Here is a 17807-nt window from a genome sequence, read left to right as displayed (position 1 = left end):
AGTTTGGAATGGACACTCAAAACTAAAACCTGCCTCATCGCAAGCTGAGGATCTGTCCCATCTCCTGACATGTTTGAGTAACCACTTGCATTCCCAGGTAGTAACAATTCAGGAGCTTCTGTTCTTATGACTCTTTGCTGTGCCATGCCTCTATTATTCCTGCTAGAAGTTTACAAACAAATTGCCAGCAGTCTGCAGTAAAGGTACTGCTGGGTGTTACCACTAGCTGGTGAGTCTGACTCTGTGCAATCACTGCTGCGGGTGTCAGACTGTACAAGGACACACCCCCAACTGGGAACACCCATCTGTACCTTTACTGCAGACTGCTGACAATTCATTCATAACTAGAAATAACAGGAACGGCACAACAAGTAGTAATAAGAGTAGATGCTCCAGGATTATTATTATTACATGGAGGATGCAAGTAGTTACTACAGCAGACAGTGTGACAGGTCCTCTTTAAAAGGGCTTTCCAAGATTTTAATACTGATGACCTATCCTCTGGATCAGTACCTGATCGGTGGGGGCCCTACACTCGGGACCCCCACTGATCAGCTGTTTGAGAAAGCACCCGGGCTCCTGTGAGCGCCACGGCCTTTTAGCAGCCTACAAAGCACAGCGCCGTACATCATATAGTGGCTGTGCTTGGTATTGCGCTCAGAACCAATGGGGCTGAGCTGCGCCTAGCCATGTGACAGATGAACGTGACTTCACTTGGCCTAGGGAAATCTGTGAGAAGGCCGCAGTACTGCGAGCACCGCTGCCTTCTCAAACAGCTGATCGGCAGGGGTCCTGGGTGTCAGACCCCCACTGTTCAGACAATGGTGACCTAGATATATAAATATATATAAAATCCCAGCACAGCTGACTATGTATTTATTTTCCTCCCATTGACCTCAATAGGATCTTTATAAAAATGTAGGCAGTGAGCTCCCCCTAGTGGCAGATGCTGTAAAAATAAAACCAGCATTTTACCAGTATTTCCCAGTCATCAGCAGACAGCGGTTCAACTGTCACTTCCTTACAAGATGGGACCATGCTGCACGGCTTGAGGATAACCTGGAGAGAAGAAAAACCAAATGTGATATGTTAGTACAGCAATCACACCTATAACTACATCTGGGACTCCCCTTGATACTTAGAGGGACTGTTCCCAGTTCTAGGTGGAAAAATGACCACCCATCCGTGGTCTATCTCCATTACAATATATAGGAATTACAGAAACCCCTAAAGTCAGTTGTCTCTAACCTGTGACTCCTGAAGGCTACTTTAACACTAGCGTTTTTTGAGGATCCGTCATGGATCTGAAAAAAAACGCTTCCGTTAGAATAATACAACCGCATGCATCCGTCATGAACGGATCCAGTTGTATTAGGTCTTCTATAGCCATGACGGATCCGTCTTGAACACCATTGAAAGTCAATGGGGGACGGATCCGTTTTCTCTTGTGTCAGAGAACAGCAAAACGCTGTAGACAGCATTTTGTTGTCCGCCTCCAGAGCGGAATGGTGACTGAACGGAGGCAAACTGGTGCATTCTGAATGGAAAAGGATCCGTCCGCTCAGAATGCATTAGGGCTAAACTGATCCGTTTTGGACCGCTTGTGAGAGCCCTGAACGGATCTCAGAAACGGAAAGCCAAAACGCCAGTGTGAAAGAAGCCTTAGCTGTTGCAAAACTACAACTCCTAGCATGCCTTGACTGTTGTAGGAGTAGTTTTGCAACAGGTGGACAGCCATAAACTATGGTCCACCGGAAGCCTCTGACCGCTCTGCTATTCACGTGCCCTATGGTGTCCTACATTGGCTTATTTTTGCAAAAATTCCACTTTAAGCACCACTCTCGACATATGCAAATGAGCTGTTTGGAGTCAAGGAGGTGGAGACGTTGAGAACTGAAGTCAAGCTCGCTGGCCTTAGAAATCCTGCTCCATCACTTCTGATTGACGTCCCTAAGGACACTCGCGATACCTATTCTTGGCACATGCGCAGAGAAGCCGGGTTTAGGCTACTTTCACGCTGGCGTTTTGGTTTCCCTTTTGTGAGATCTCACAAGCGGTCCAAAACGGATCAGTTTTGCCCTAATGCATTCTGAATGGATGAGGATCCGCTCAGAATGCATCAGTTTGCCTCCGTTCAGTCACCATTCTGCTCTGGAGGCGGACACCAAAACGCCGCTTGTAAGTCAATGGGGACGGATCCGTTTTCTCTGACACAATATGGCACAATAGAAAACGGATCCGTTGCCCATTGACTTTCAATGGTGTTCAAGACGGATCCGTTTTGGCAATGTTACAGATAATACAAACGGATCCGTTCTGAACGCATGCATGCGGTTGTATTATCTGAACGGATGCGTTTGTGCAGATCCATGACGGATCCGCACCAAACGTGAGTGTGAAAGTAGCCTTACTTGCCTGCGCATGTGCAATACGCCCCTCTTCACTGCAGATAGGACACAATGACACATGTCTGAGATCTGGGGGATGATGTTCTCGGTCCTCAGGGATGGTAATCAAAACTGATGTGGCGGGATTTGGGACCTCTCCCATCAGTATCAGACCTGGTGATGGAGGTTTTTTTTGGGTGCAGGTTTCAGTGCGGACTCGGTGGCAGAAAACCTGTCTGAATCTGCGCTGAAACTGCCTCCCATTGTTTTCCATGGAAGACTGTGCCGCAGCTCATGCAGAGATTTCCAGACCGCGCCAGTGGACATCTCGCAGGTCAGCAGCCTGTCTGCGGTTTAGCTCCACGCAGCGGATTTTAGGGCACCTTCACACTCCTCCGATTTTGTTGTAAAAAATGTCTGCGACTGAAAATCTGTTCCATTCACCTGAATGATGCTTAGAGAAATCCATGTGCTTTCCCTCAAATTAACCCGATTCAGAGGAATGGGACTGAGTGTTAAAGGGAACCCGTCATCACCTTTATGGTGCCCATACTAACGGCAGCATAAAGTAGAGACAGGTGAGTAGATTTCAGAGGTCTGTCATTTATAAGTTAAAAGTAAGTGGTTGCCGAGAGCCAACATCACAATCATTGCAGACTGGGCCTGGAAAAGAGTCACGGCCACCTGAGAAGAGTCCTGGTTATTCAGGAATTCCTGCTCTCCTGCTGATGACTGACCGTCTAATACCTCGTTTTCTCCCTTTCTCTCTAGCAGAGAACTGCCAACCATCAGCAGACGGGCGAGAGTGCAGGAGATTAGGAATAACCAGGACTCTTCTCAGGTAGATTTGACTCTTCTCAAGGCCTGGGCTGCAATGATTATGATGCTGGTTCTCGGGAACTACTGACTTTTAGCTCAGGAATGACACAGCGCTGAGATCTGCATTTCTGTCACTATTTTATGCTGCTCTCAGTGAGGTCACCATAAAGTTGATGACGGGTTCCCTTTAAGTCATAGAAAATCTGCCGCGTTTAAAGGTGACCTTACTGTGATTGCTCACCTCAAGGTGGACATTTACTCCTGGTGTGAGGTCAGAAACGTTAAAGGGGTTCTCCGGGCTTTCAATATTGATGACCTTTTCTCAATGGGCAATTTGTGGTTTAGGCCTCAATGTAAAGCAATGAGGGAGATTTATCAAATCTGGTGTAAAGTAGAAAACTGGCTTATAGCAACCAAATCAGATTCCGCCTTTCATTTTCCAAAGGAGTTCTGAAAAATAAAAGGTGATCTAGCCCCTGGGGTGGACCATGCGTCCTATTTTTTGGACCTAAAAAAAAAAAAAAAAAAAGATTCAGATTCCAGATAGGCACGAATACTAATAAGCCCTTCCATTGTGGAGCACTCATTAGTACAGCCTTTACCCCCCTCCGATTCTGCTAGGCGGGGAGTGAGTGACCGAAAGCAGCAGGACCTGCAAAATGTCATCATGCTGGAGCGCAGGTCCTGTCCTGTGCATCCAGTCATCAGCGCCATCAAATAGAGGAGGCACAAGCAGAATGGGAAGGAAGGGGGGCATTATTAATACTGGAGGCCGCTAATGGGGGCATTATTAATACTGGAGGCCGCTAATGGGGGCATTATTAATACTGGAGGCCGCTAATGGGGGCATTATTAATACTGGAGGCCGCTAATGGGGGCATTATTAATACTGGAGGCCGCTAATGGGGGCATTATTAATACTGGAGGCCGCTAATGGGGGCATTATTAATACTGGAGGCCGCTAATGGGGGCATTATTAATACTGGAGGCTGCTAATGGTGGCATTGTTAATACTGGGGGCCACTACCTGAGCCAGAGTAATACTAGGGGACACTAATGGAGGCAGAATAATACTGGGGGGGGGGCGCCCGTGACGCCACGGAGGCTGGTCACCGTCAGGGCCTGCTATTGGCTGCTCGCCCCATCGCCGAATGCTTTGATCCAGCAGCAGCTGTGCAGGGATCCTGAGGGACGCAGGCGCTGGGGAGCAGATAGGTATGCTCTAGAGGAAGGGCGTTGGGGTGCCATTTCAATTTTTTCCTCAGGCAGAAGGAAGGCTATGTGCTCCCCGGCCACAAACCACTGAGAAAAGGGGACCCAAGGTGAACTCTTGCACCAGGACCCATGAGCCTTTAGCTACGCCCTTGTAATATTGAGACCGTATAATATCCGTGTATTCCTTTATTATGAATATGTCATGAGGATAACACAAGCGGCGAATGTACCGGGACGCGGCCCGTGGATTATACTGAGAGGTACATGTACTGACGATGCTGAAGTTGGTCTCTTATTCACATCATTTGTATTTTTAGTATTTTTTTTTAGAATTTAGAGAAAACCTTATCAACAGTAACAGAAAAAGTTGCAGTGTCCGTGCTTAACGTACATCAGTTGACATTAAAATACAAAAGATGGGCAAAAAAAAAAGTGTGATTTAAGGAATTAAGGCTAGTTTCACACTAGCGGCGGAATTGCCGGATCCGTGCACGCGTGCCGCTGGAGGTGCGCTCCGGCCCCATTACTACATGTCGTAGTTTTATTCCTGCCACCTTCGGCATGCTTGCCGGGCTGCCCCCCAGAACTCCAGCCCTCCCCATTATAGTCAATGGGGCCGGAGCGGACCTCTGGCGGCACGCGTGCCCTAGCGGCAGCACGGATCCAGCAGGCTGTTCACCCGCCGGAACAGCCCACTGCTAGTGTGAAAGTAACCTAAATGAATTCAGTCCAGTGATCTCGCACTGCCAACATACAGAGGGTGATGCCCCACATCATATACAATGGAGTTCAGCCTGGCATGAACAGGTTCTGGGCATGAAAACTGGCAAAGTGGGCAGACCAGTTTTTATGCCCAGAACCTGTTTGGGCCAGGCTGAACTCCACTATATCTGATGCGGGGCATCACCCTGTGTATGTTGGCAGTGCGAGATCAGTGGCCCGAAATCATTTAACCCCTTAAAAACATCACTTATTCAAATCAGTGAAAATTGCATGTTTGCCCACTTTGATGCCAGTTTTCAGGACCTGTTTAGGCCAGGCTGACCTCAATTGTATGTGATGTGAGGCGTCACAAACTGTATGTTGGCAGTGCGAGATCACTGGCCCGAATTCATTTAATTCCTTAAATCACACTTTTTTTTTTCTTGCCCACTTTGTGCCCATCTTTTGTATTTTAATGTAGCTTTCAACTGATGTACGTTTAGCACAGACACTGCAACTTTTTCTGTTACTGTTGATAAGGTTTCCTCAAAATTATTTAAAAGAAAATTAAAATTAAAATACAAATGATGTGAATTAAAAACCAACTTCAGCCTCGTCATGTTTCTGACAGAGACCTGGCGCTGCCATATTTATACTGAGCAACGTACCCATGGCAACAGTGACAGAGGGCGGGAAGCGCGCGACAGTGAGAAGGGGGCGGAGTTGCGTATAGTAAGGCCCTCCCCGCTGTCTGTTCTCTAACCAATCGGCTCTAGGCGGGTCAAACTCCCGCCAATGTATAAACCGCGCAGTCTGAGGAGAGCGGGAGTTCGGTGCACGCTTCCACCGTCAAGGCGCGTTTGTCACACAGAAAAACCGGAACCGCCACAGAACAGCCGCCATCATGTGGATCCAGGTGCGCACCATGGACGGCCGGGAGACTCACCGCATTGACTCCCTGTCTAAGCTGACCAAGGTGGAGGAGCTGCGGGAGCGCATCCATGAGGTGTTCGGGGTGGAGCAGGACCGCCAGCGGCTCTTCTACCGGGGGAAGCAGATGGAGGACGGACACACGCTCTTTGATTACAGCCTTGGCCTCAATGACATCGTGCAGCTGCTGGTCCGCCAGCTCCCGCCTCCCCCGGGGCCTGCTCCGGTCACCGCGGAGGACACCGACGACACCCACATGTCCGAGACTGATCCCGAAGAGCTGCGGCCGGAGGAGGAGCAGCCGCCCGCCGAGCCCCCCGCCCGCGGCCTGTACCGGGTGAAGGAGCTGGTGGACGCCCGGGACCTGCACATGGGCGCCTGGTTCGAGGCTGAGGTGGTCAGTGTGACCCAGGGAACCCCCGCCGATGACGTCATCTACCACATAACGTACGAGGACTATCCTGATCAGGGGGTGGTGCAGCTGACGGGCAAAGATGTCAGACCCCGGGCCAGGACCAAGTTATCCTGGGAGGACCTGCGTGCTGGACTAGTGGTCATGGTCAACTACAACCCGGATGACCACAAGGAGAGGGGCTACTGGTACGACGCCGAGATCCTCCGAAAAGAAGAGGGCAAAGCCTGCAAAGAGCTGTACGCCAAGCTGTTACTGGAGGGCACAGGGGGCGCCACAGATGAATGCAAAATCCTGTTCGTGGATGAGGTGTTTAAAATCGAGTTGCCCGGTACCCCAGTCCCTGCTGAGACCCTGCCCCCGAAGGAGTCTCCCCAAAAGCCCAAGACTGGTCCACAGTGCAAGCTCTGCAAGGATGACCCCAAAACAAAGTGCCGCATGTGCGCCTGCCACGTCTGCGGGGGCAAACAGGACCCTGAGAAGCAGCTGCTGTGTGACGAGTGCAACATGGCCTTCCACATCTACTGTCTTCACCCTCCACTGTCCGCCCTGCCCGATGTTGATGACTGGTACTGCTCGAACTGTAGGAACGATACCAGCGAGGTGGTGCTGGCCGGTGAGAAGCTGAAGGAGAGCAAGAAGAAAGCCAAGATGGCATCTGCCAGTTCATCCTCTCAGAGAGACTGGGGTAAAGGCATGGCATGTGTCGGGCGCTCCAGAGAATGCACAATTGTTCCGTCCAATCACTATGGCCCGATACCCGGCGTACCCGTTGGCACCATGTGGAAGTTCAGGGTGCAGGTCAGCGAGGCGGGGGTGCACCGGCCTCATGTGGCCGGCATCCACGGAAGAAGCAATGATGGCTCCTATTCTTTGGTGCTGGCGGGAGGTTATGAGGATGATGCCGACGATGGGACTGAGTTTACCTACACTGGGAGCGGAGGTCGTGACCTCTCGGGGAACAAGCGGACGGCGGAGCAGTCATGTGACCAGAAGCTCACCAACACGAATCGGGCCCTGGCCCTCAACTGCAGTGCCCCCATCAATGACAAGCAAGGGGCTGAAGCTAAAGACTGGAAAGCGGGTAAACCCGTGCGTGTTGTGCGCAATGCCAAGGGGCGGAAACACAGCAAATACGCCCCAGAGGACGGCAACCGGTACGACGGCATCTACAAGGTGGTGAAGTACTGGCCTGAGCAGGGCAAATCCGGCTTCCTCATTTGGCGCTACCTGCTGAGGAGAGATGATGAAGAGCCGGCACCATGGACCAAGGAGGGTAAAGAGCGCACAAAGAAACTAGGCCTCACCATGAAGTACCCTGCGGGTTACTTAGAATCCGTTGCCAACAAGGAGAGAGAGAAGGAAAACATAGATTCGGATGAACTGGAAACTCCGGTCAAAGGAAAGAGAAAAAGGAAATCGGTCATTGAGGATGATGATGATGATAAAGAGGACGACGAGGGAACGCCTAAGAAGACTAAAACCGAACTGGAGTACGACCTGACCCCGGAGCAGAAGGAGCTGATTGAAAAAGACGAGATGAATGTCAAGTTGTGGAATGAAGTGATGACGCACCTCCAGGAGGGTGCAATATTCATCAATAAGGTGGAGGAGACCTTCCTGTGTATCTGCTGCCAGGAGGTGGTGTACGAGCCCATCACCACCGAGTGTCTGCACAACATCTGCAAGAGCTGCCTCGACCGCTCCTTCAAAGCCTCCGTGTACAACTGTCCGGCCTGCAGGCACGACCTGGGCAAAAACCACAACATGCATGTGAACAAGCCCCTGCAGACCCTTCTCAGCCAGCTCTTCCCCGGCTACGAGAGGGGACGGTAATTCCTGCTCAGTCACTGTGTCTTACTTTCCCTTCTTTGAGCAGATAACGCTCTGTCCTTTTACGACCCTATAAGAGATCAGAGGCCACAATGGACGCTCCATTCATCTCAGGAACTCTGAAATGACAACCTACTAGCATGCCCCTGTGTCTACCTGTATGTGGGTGTGAGGCTACGCTCTCCATGTGCGGTTCTCTAATCCTGGGATAGACATCAAATCTGCATCTTGAAGACATGGACATCTGAGACCAAGTCCCATATTACAGGGGTATTCCTATCTCATATTGCTGGGATATGCCATCACGATGGGGGGTGACCTCTGGGACTTCCAATCATCTTGAAAACAAAGACAGCAGAGCTGGTTTAATGCTACGTCCCAGTCTGTTGTACCCCCGCCATCCGGGGACCTGCAGCCAGCTTAGATGCCACACTGCTACAGGGCTCTGCACAGGAGCACTGCTGTCCACGGGAGCAATTAAAGGTGTAGAGCTCCTGCCCCTTCATTTTCAGTCAGTGGGTTCCTAGAGGTTGACATGTTAATATTCCAGTTAGAATCAGGGGGGTGAATACTTCCAGTGCTGCTGTTAAAAGAGAACCTGTGTCTGATAGAGGAGCGACGTAGAAATACAGGTTTGTGTGAAAAGATTCATTATAACTAGAGATGAGCGAATGTCATATTTTGACATTTGTTCACGCTTTGTTTGTTGAAGGTGAATTGCGTTATGGATTCCGTCACCACTGACCATAACGCAATTCTATGACAATGCCTTTAGAGGCCTTCAGTCATAATAGAAGTCTATGGGATGCAAAACGTATCCTTCTGTTATGCAGGGGAGTCCTCTGCATAACGGGACGGATCCATTTTGCAGCCCATAGGCTTCTATTATGACTGAAGGCCTCTAAAGGCATTCAGTCATAGAATTGCGTTATGGTCTGTGGTGACTGAATCCATAACGCATTCACCTTCAACAAACGAAGTGTGAACTAATTTCATAAGCAGAAATTTGCTCATCTTTAGTCATAGCTTGAAGTCCCTGTCCGTTTTTTTTTTGGGGGGGGGGGGGGGGTCCAGTTGGTCGTACTTACTGACTGGCGGCAATGTCCTGGGGTACGAGGTTGTGACGCAGTCAGCTCTATTTAACTAATGATGACTTAGCTTTAGTATTTAGTCATTCTGCATTACTAATGGTGGCGCGGCCCCCTTGAACACCACACAGGCATTAACAACGCAGACTGACTAAACGGTGCCGTCTTCATTGGTGAATAAGAGCCATCTCCGGCCGTGTCACAACCGTGCTGTATGGACGTAGCCTCAGGGAAAGCTAGTGGTCGCTGAATGAGACTAAGCCCAGAATGAACACTGATGAATAAAACGTGCTGCAGATCAGACGGCATTTTCACTGACCGTTTTGCTTACATGATATCTATATTGCTGGGAGAAAACATGTATTACTGTTTGTGCTGCCCTCTGCTGGGTTTGCAGACCTTTCCTGTCTCCGTTGTATTTATGCAAGGTTGTGCTATTTAGGCCTTTATGGGTCTGCAGAAGTGTTAAATGCATTGAAATCAGATCCTCCAGAGGTAATTGTACAATGGCAGATTATTATTTTTTATTATTATTAAGGGTACAGCCACATGGTCAGGTTGCCGATATAGTTTCTAAAACCAGGACGGAGTCCAGAAACTGTAGTATCAGTCCTTTATACCTTCTCTCCTTTTATTATCCAGTCATGGTCTTCCAAAACTGCATCAGGAAATCTGACCAAACCCTAAAAGTTGTGTACCTAAGCATTCTCATAAGACCACATGTTATGTGCAAGTATTACAGGCTGCTAAGCACCAGGTACAATTACATCATCTGCTAGTAATGGTGCCCTGAGGACTGCACTATAGGTCCAAACTAGATGGCAGAACCCATCACTGTGTACACCTTGTGCTTCATGTGCTGCAATCTACAATGTGCAAGTCTTCAGTCTTAAAGGGGTTTTCCAAGACTTTTATACTGTCCATTCTGGACATGGTCACACAGAATACCATGGTATGATTATCATCCTAGTGCCAGCCATCACTGATCTCTCAAACCTATCCCCAGGATAGGTCATCAGTATCTGATCGGCGGGGTTCCGACACTCGGCTGTTTGAGAAGGCATCGGGGCTCCGTGACCTTCCCTCAGCTCACCAATCACAGCGCCGTACATTGCATAGTGACCGTGCTTGGTATTGCGCTCAACCCCATTCACTTCAATGAGGCTGAGCCGTGCCTAGGTCATGTGACCGATGAACGTGATGTCACATGACCTACGGAAAGCTGAGAGAAGGCTGTGGCGCTACTGCTAGAGCCAATGCCTTCTCAAATAGCTGATCAGCAGGGGGTCCCCGGGTCTCGGACCCCCACCAATCAGATACTGATGACCGATCCAGAGGATAGGTCATTGATATGAAAGTTTCAGAAAACCCCCTTTAAATAAACATTCAGGATAAGCTATTCTAGTATGGGGGCAGCTAGGCTAAATAACTGCTGGTACATTGAGTCCCGCAGCCAGCTTACACTTGGGGCTCTTTCACACAAGCGGATCCGCTGCGTGAAAGACAGCCAAGCCCCGCTCCGGACAGCATAGACACGGAGCATTAACATGATTGATAATGCTCCGTGCCGCTCTGTGACCTTTTTACTACAAAATCACAGTGAGATAAAGTTGTCACTGCGATTTTGTAGCAAAAAGATCGAGAGGCACGGAGCATTATCAATCATGTTACTGCTCCGTGTCTCTGCTGTCCGGAGCGGGGCTTGGCTCTCATTCACGCAGCGGATTACACGCACGGCATCCGCTCGTGTGAAAGAGCCCTTACTCCTGACACTGCAGTCCTTCTCCTTGCCTTCCTCTCATATCCAATGTTTTGTAAGTTATATAAACTGTAATGACCATTTCCAGTTATGATTTAATCATTGGCAGTTTCGGGCACGGTTCTCCTGTTTCTGCCACACTAAATACAATGGTATAATTATAATCCCGGTGCCAGTCGTCACTGATCTCTCAATCAGGTTGGACACTTATTTCTTAGTTTTGTTGATTCTTTAGCTCTGTCTGTACACTTCTATATATTTTGGTTCTTTTGCGATAAATACACTCTCTTGCATTCATGACGTTGTAATTTATCTTCCTTTTATGCGAGATACAAAACAGTTCATGTTCTCTATGGAAGTGTGAAGGATTACTACTGTGTGGTGGGGCGTCTGTGGGTGACTACACATTTCTGTCTTCATACAGTAGTGGTGGGAGTCTAAGGGCTCATTCACACCACCGTATAAATGGGTCCACAATTTTGCAGAACGGGTGCGGACCCATTCATTTCAATAGGGCCAAAAAAGATGCGGAAAGCACACAGTGTACTGTCCGCACCTGTAGTTCCGTTCTGCAGCCCCGCAAGATCGATAGAGCATGTCCTATTCTTGTCCACAATTGCAAACAAGAGTAGGCATTTTCTATGATGGCAAATTGCAGAACGCACACGGGGCGTTATCGGTGCAAAACACTGGTCGTGTGAATGTAGCCTAATGGCGCATCTACATGCGCTGGAGAAGGAGATGGGAGTTGCACTTACAATCACCTCCACTACATTGGGATGAGCGATGGCTGCTGCTGATGCTTCTGGGCAACAGATCTCTGTTCACACAGCACAATCTGTTATTTCACCTGATGAATGAGTGTTTACGCTTTCAGTGGGTGACTGGTAGCACCTTTATATGGGCCAATGATGGGGAATGTGTACCATTAGTGCTCAGACTTAAGCTGCTTTATCAGTGTGGGACCCAGGCACAAAGGGACGACTACCGTATATATATATATATATATTTTTTTTTTCTAACAATTATGGGGGTCTCCACACTCCAATAACTATCATTTGCCATGCCCTCTTATGAGACCTAAGGCTGCCTGCACACAGTGCAGATTACTCACAGCTTTTCCATTTGGATTCTCATGTGAAAAAACCTGCAGCGTAATACAGTATCTGCAAAGTTTGAGATTAGATAAATCTCATGTAGGCTTTTTTTTTTTTTTTTTTCATCCGTGTAAATGTTGCAATCTGCAGCATATGAATTTTTGGTGTGGATTTCAGCCTTTTCATCTGCAGCAAAATTGCATCAAATCCACAAGTAACACATGCAGATTTTTGTTTGGAATTTCTGCAAGTCTAACCGTGCCTCTGTGCAGGTAGCCTAAGGCCCCTTTCAGAAGAGCGAGTGTCACGCTGCAGAGTCGCCCCAACATCCAGCACTGCCGGAGTCACATAGCATTATTATATCAGTGTTATCCAGTACTGTAGGGGTTACAGGGGTGCTACGTTGCGAGTCCAAAGCGTGACACTCGCTCGTCTAAAAGGGGCCTTAAAGTATAACTGTTTTTTTTTTTTTGGGGGATTATTGGATTGTGGTGATTAATATCACCTTGGTAACTCTTCAAACTTTTCACTGTGTATTCAATTACCCCTTAATTCCACATTTTTGTTCCCTGTACTGCCTACTTTTACCTGTGCTTAAAATAGGGTTTCTAGGCATGGTCCGTCTATCTGTTGAAGGACGCAGAAGCACTCAGCGTGCAAGGTCAGATTACTGACAGCCAGGGACTGTAAGTAAATGATTAAAGCCAGGTCCTCCCCAGCAGCTGATAACAGTGCCTGGGCTGTGTGCACTTCTCCCTGTCCCTGCGCTTGGCAGACGCTCCCTTACTCAGCAGAGCTGGAGAAGGCAGAGTTGGAGCAGAGCAGGGAAGGGAGATCTGCCATCTGCTCAGTGTATATTTGAAAGCAACATGTAGTAAGAGGACCCCTTTGTGCTGCAGGAGATTAACCCTTTCGGGGGGGGGGGCGGCTCTGGTTACTGACACTTTTGGGGGGCTATTGTTACTGGCTAGTGAGGGCAGGTGGGATTAGCCTCAGGGTGAGGGCAGTGGCAGCCATCTTAACTGAATAGTGAAATTGCAGTTTTATGCAGACTGGTTGCTAAGGGCTGAATCTTATTAAAGAGGACCTTTCACCGATCCTGACATTGTGAACTAAGTATACAGACATATACAGCGGCGCCCGGAGATCTCACTGCACTTACTATTATCCCCGGGCGCCGCTCCGTTCTCCCGCTATGCCCTCCGGTATCTTCGGTCACTAAGTTATGGTAGGTGGAGATTCCAGTCCCTAAGTTATGGTAGGCGGAGTCTGCCCTTGTTCTGCTGTAGCGCTGGCCAATCGCAGCGCAGAGCTCACAGCCTGGGAGAAAAGAACCTCCCAGGCTGTGAGCTCTGCGCTGCGATTGGCCAGCGCTACAGCAGAACAAGGGCAGACTCCGCCTACCATAACTTAGTGACCGGAGGGCACAGCGGGAGAACGGAGCGGCGCCCGGGGATAATAGTAAGTGCAGTGAGATCCCCGGGCGCCGCTCTCCATGTCTGTATACTTAGTTCACAATGTCAGGATCGGTGAAAGGTCCTCCTTAAATATGGGGTAAGTCAGTCTAATAGTAACTGATTCCGGAATATCATGTTATTAGTAACTACATATATGAAAATTGAAATTAGGGTCTAAATGTGACAGTTATCCTTTAAAGGGAGTCTGTCACCAGCATTTCACTTTTTTAACCCTTCCCACAGCTCCCTAGCATGCTTACAGTTAATAAAAACATTACCTCTGGCATCAATCCTGGACCTATAGAACCCTCAAAAACGATCTTTATAAGTCCAGGATTGATGCCAGAGGTAACGTTTTTATTAACTGTAAGCATGCTAGGGAGCTGTGGGAAGGGTTAAAAAAGTGAAATGCTGGGAACGGTTATCCTTTATGGTGTTTTGGATGTAGTTGTATTCCAATGTGCAGGGGATTCCTGCTGGAGGAAACGGATGGTCAGGGGTCAGTTCTTTTTGGCTTGTTTGCAGCATAAACATTTTAAATGCGCCAAATTACACCAGAATTCAGTAGCAGCCACGATAAATTTGGGCCATAGAGTATTGTAACGACGAACATACACCCCCCCCCCCCAGAGCACTAGTTCACAACCTGTGGCTCTCCATGTGTTGTAAAAACTATAACTCCCAGCATGCCCTCATACACCGTGCATGCTGAGGGTTGTAGTTACGACAACACGTGAAGAGCCACAGGTTGGAGACCAGCTCTGGACTACACGGCGACTACCTGCTGTCCGTCCACAAGGCCCAGTTTCTCTGCCATTTGTCTGCTGAGTTCCACCGCCGTGTAGTCTGCATTTCTGCTGCGGCTCTCCATCCAGCCGAGGTAAACCGGCTGCTCGTCCCATGTCACTTCCACCGCGCAGCCCTGGAAGAGAGATTACAATGAATAGAGATGGCTAGCAAAATGTGACCTGCTGTGGTGGAAGCAGGGGTGCAAACCTGAAAATCCCTGGGAAGCCCAAAAACCTGCGCCGATTTATTTCTAGTTTTAAAAACGTAATTCACCTCCTCTGAACTTTACTGGAGTTGTCTGCCGTAAAGGCAGGGTACTGCCGAGAGGTGGGTACAATGGAAGCCAGGTCAGACAATCCTCAGTCCGGGCACATGAAGACTGAAATCTACAGCAAGTACAAGGAATGCTGCAGGCGATCAGACTGGAACAGTTTCAATGGAGTCCAGGAGAAATGGGACTACTTAAGAGTGGCACTATTGAAGGCAACAGATAATTACATTACGCTTGTCAGTAGCAAAAAAAAGGAAGAGACCACTATGGTACTCAGAAGTGGCCAAAATCATTAAAAACGAAAAGATAGCATTTAGTAATTATAAAAACAAAACGAGGATGACAGGCAAATTTATAAGATTAGGCAGAGAGGCCAAGCAAGTTATAAGAGCTTCTAAAGCACAGGCAGAAGAGAAATTGGCTCAGTCAGGGAAAAAAGGCGATGAGACATTCTTCAGATACATAAATGAAAAAAGGAAACTAAAACAAGGAATTACCAAATTAAAAACAAAAGACAGAAGGTATATGGAAGAAGATAAAGAACTAGCTGACTGCCTCAGGCGCTGCTTTAAAAGCTGCAGAATATTTTGCGTGGGACAACCCCTTTAAGCTCATCCGTCGGCACAGCACACACCCGTCTCGATATCACCTACCCCTTATAAACCGAGGGGTGGGCCCTAATCCCTCTGCCTTCTCAGCTTTCCTCTCACTGCACTGATTTGCATGAAGAAGAATAAAAAAAAAAGAAATATTCTCGGGAGAGTCGCAACTGCGCCATGTTGCCGATGAACGTAATGTGACTGGCGTAGGAAGAGACCTTGGTGCTCACGGAGCTCCGCAGCCTCTTCATAGAGCTGATCGGCCGGTGCGCCCCCCACTGATAGGATATTGATGACCTAGCCTGAGGATAAGCCATCAGTATGAAAATCGGGGTAAACCCCCTTAAGGGCTTATGCACACTGCCATAGCCGGTTTTGCTGTCTGCAAATTGCGGATCCGCAAAACATGGTACTGGCCATGTGCATTCCGCATTTTACAAAACGTCCTTCCCTCTATAGAACTGTCTTATCCTTGTCCATAAAAGAGACACAAATAGGACATATTGAACGGACGCACAGATGCGGACATCCCCCAGATCACAGCGACATACACCGTATCAGCTTTGGTTTCCCTAGGGGTATAGGTGCAGGACCCTCCCCCAGTCTGGACGCCTCTGAACGCCATTACTCATTAACATCACTGTGTTCTCCAGGAGCAAAGGTTCTATTATCGTGTGGAGTTACACCACGGAGCTCACGTACCGGGGGGGGGGGGGGGGGCATCGCTGCTGCAATGAAATGGAGACAAAAACATTTTGACCCAGCTTTATCGCTCACACACAAGGTGGCGGAGAACACTGCAGATTCAGACTGAAAGGGGAAACGCAATAAAAAAAAAGGCTCTGTGCACAGTCACTGCAGAAAGTTCTCCGATAACCCAGAAGCAGTGAGCAGTGCCTCGGATCATTATGGCTGGATTTCCCCTTTGGTTGTACAAAGACCCACACTCATCACCGATACTATCCACCAATGGGACTCGTGCGTGTGTGCCCCGTGCCCGTATTGCGGACCACAAACAGCGGGTCTGCAATATACAGGCACCGGCACATATCTTGTGGTATTCAAGTCAATGTGTACACATCCGTGATACGGAACGCACAATGGCCATTATTGATTCCGCTACCACGGACCACAACGGAATTCGGAATCCATATCGGGATCCTCCGCTAACCGGAAGCCGAACTTTAGACGCCGAACTTAAAACAGAAGTTCGCTCATCTCTACACACGACCGGTGCCTGTATGTTGCAGACCGGCTGTTTGTGTGCACGTCCCACCTCAGCGGCCACCGCCGCTTCCGTTCACTTCTATGGGGCTCAGTGATCGGCTATTTTCGGCACTCTGAGGAATGAATGGAGGGTGGCCGCGCATGCGCACCTATCAGACATTGTGGGCACATGCCAATGTCCAAGATGGGGAACACCACCTCGTGTGTTTCCGTCAGTCCCATAGACAAAGCACGAATGAACAACTACGGCTTCATTCATACACAAGACCCCTGTTATCAGGATCGATGAGGGCCCCCATGGTTGGACAGGGGAAAAAGCATTGATCTTGGGTAGTGTTGAGCGAACTTGTGTTTTAAGTTCGGCGTCTAAAGTTCGGGTTATCGAACAATCGCGTTATGGATTCCGCTACCACGGACCATAACGCGATTCTTCGATAACCCGAACTTTAGATGCCAAACTTAAAACACAAGTTCGCTCAACACTAATCTTGGGTTAACCCCTTTGATGGGTATTCCAACTGTTTTAAATGATCCCCTATCTGCAGCACAGGGGATAACTATTAGACTGGTGGGGGTCCTACCGCTGAGAACCCCACCAGTCAGACATGCGTGCTGCCAATCCATTCCTTTCTATGGGAGTTCCAGAGATAGCGGAGCGCTGTTCCGCTCATTTTGGGGGGGCTCCACGGGATACGGAGGACCCAGCGGCAGGATTCCCACCCAAAAAAATAACCGATGACTTCAAACAACCGGAACACCCCTTTAAGTGCTCATTTGCAGTCATTTTATCAATTAGTCACAAACCCTAGATCTACAGCTATTGCAAAACTACAACCCCCAGCAGGTCCTGACAGCAGGATGCTGGGTGTTGTCATACTGCAACAGTTGGAAACCAGAAACACCTGGATATAAAGATGTACGTGTGGCCCCTCCATACACGGCGGATGTCTCACCTGTTCCAGGCGCAGCTGTGCCCTGAGCTCGGGGGCCAGGCGCAGAAACGCATCCTTAGCGCCGGTTAAGGTCAGGGTGACAGCAGCAGCAGCGGCAGCCCCCGTGATCCCCCCTCCCAGCATTCCCCGCAGCGGCTCCGGATCACAACATCATTCCAAGTGTGCAGGGGAACACACCGCTACTGGGACACCGCATTCTATCGAGAAGGGGGGGGGGGGATAGCAGCTTACAGGTGTCAGTCACGGGTTCTAACAGCAAATCCCGGCTG

General features: G+C 49.0%; 2 protein-coding genes across 5 annotated transcripts in view; one reads left to right on the top strand and one right to left on the bottom strand.

Moving 5' to 3' along the window:
* Positions 1-17725, bottom strand: part of PEX1 (peroxisomal biogenesis factor 1) — a 53984-nt gene extending 36259 nt beyond the window's left edge. For 3 of the 4 annotated variants that reach the window (XM_040431180.1, XM_040431182.1, XM_040431181.1), the window contains exons 1-3: positions 17539-17725; positions 14481-14621; positions 976-1059 (exon numbers count right to left, since the gene is read on the bottom strand). In XM_040431180.1, coding sequence (XP_040287114.1) covers positions 976-1059; positions 14481-14621; positions 17539-17661 — 348 coding nt within the window. In that variant the 5' untranslated portion in view covers positions 17662-17725. The remainder of the gene's footprint in view (positions 1-975; positions 1060-14480; positions 14622-17538) is intronic. The other variant, XM_040431183.1, reaches the window with a different exon arrangement.
* Positions 5837-9055, top strand: LOC121000623 (E3 ubiquitin-protein ligase UHRF1-like). Its single transcript, XM_040431185.1, has one exon. The coding sequence runs from the start codon at positions 6028-6030 to the stop codon at positions 8299-8301; it is 2274 nt and encodes a 757-aa protein (XP_040287119.1). The 5' UTR covers positions 5837-6027; the 3' UTR covers positions 8302-9055.
* Positions 17726-17807: the final 82 nt, after the last annotated feature.

The sequence above is a fragment of the Bufo bufo genome, chromosome 5, assembly GCF_905171765.1.
Source record: "Bufo bufo chromosome 5, aBufBuf1.1, whole genome shotgun sequence".
Lineage (NCBI taxonomy): Eukaryota > Metazoa > Chordata > Amphibia > Anura > Bufonidae > Bufo > Bufo bufo.
Note: the sequence above shows the minus strand (reverse complement) of the source record. Positions and strands in the feature narration are given on the sequence as shown.

What these genes read in the sequence shown, in the direction of transcription:
- LOC121000623 (XM_040431185.1), top strand. Translation starts at nt 6,028, where the DNA reads ATGTGGATCCAGGTGCGCACCATGGACGGCCGGGAGACTCACCGCATT.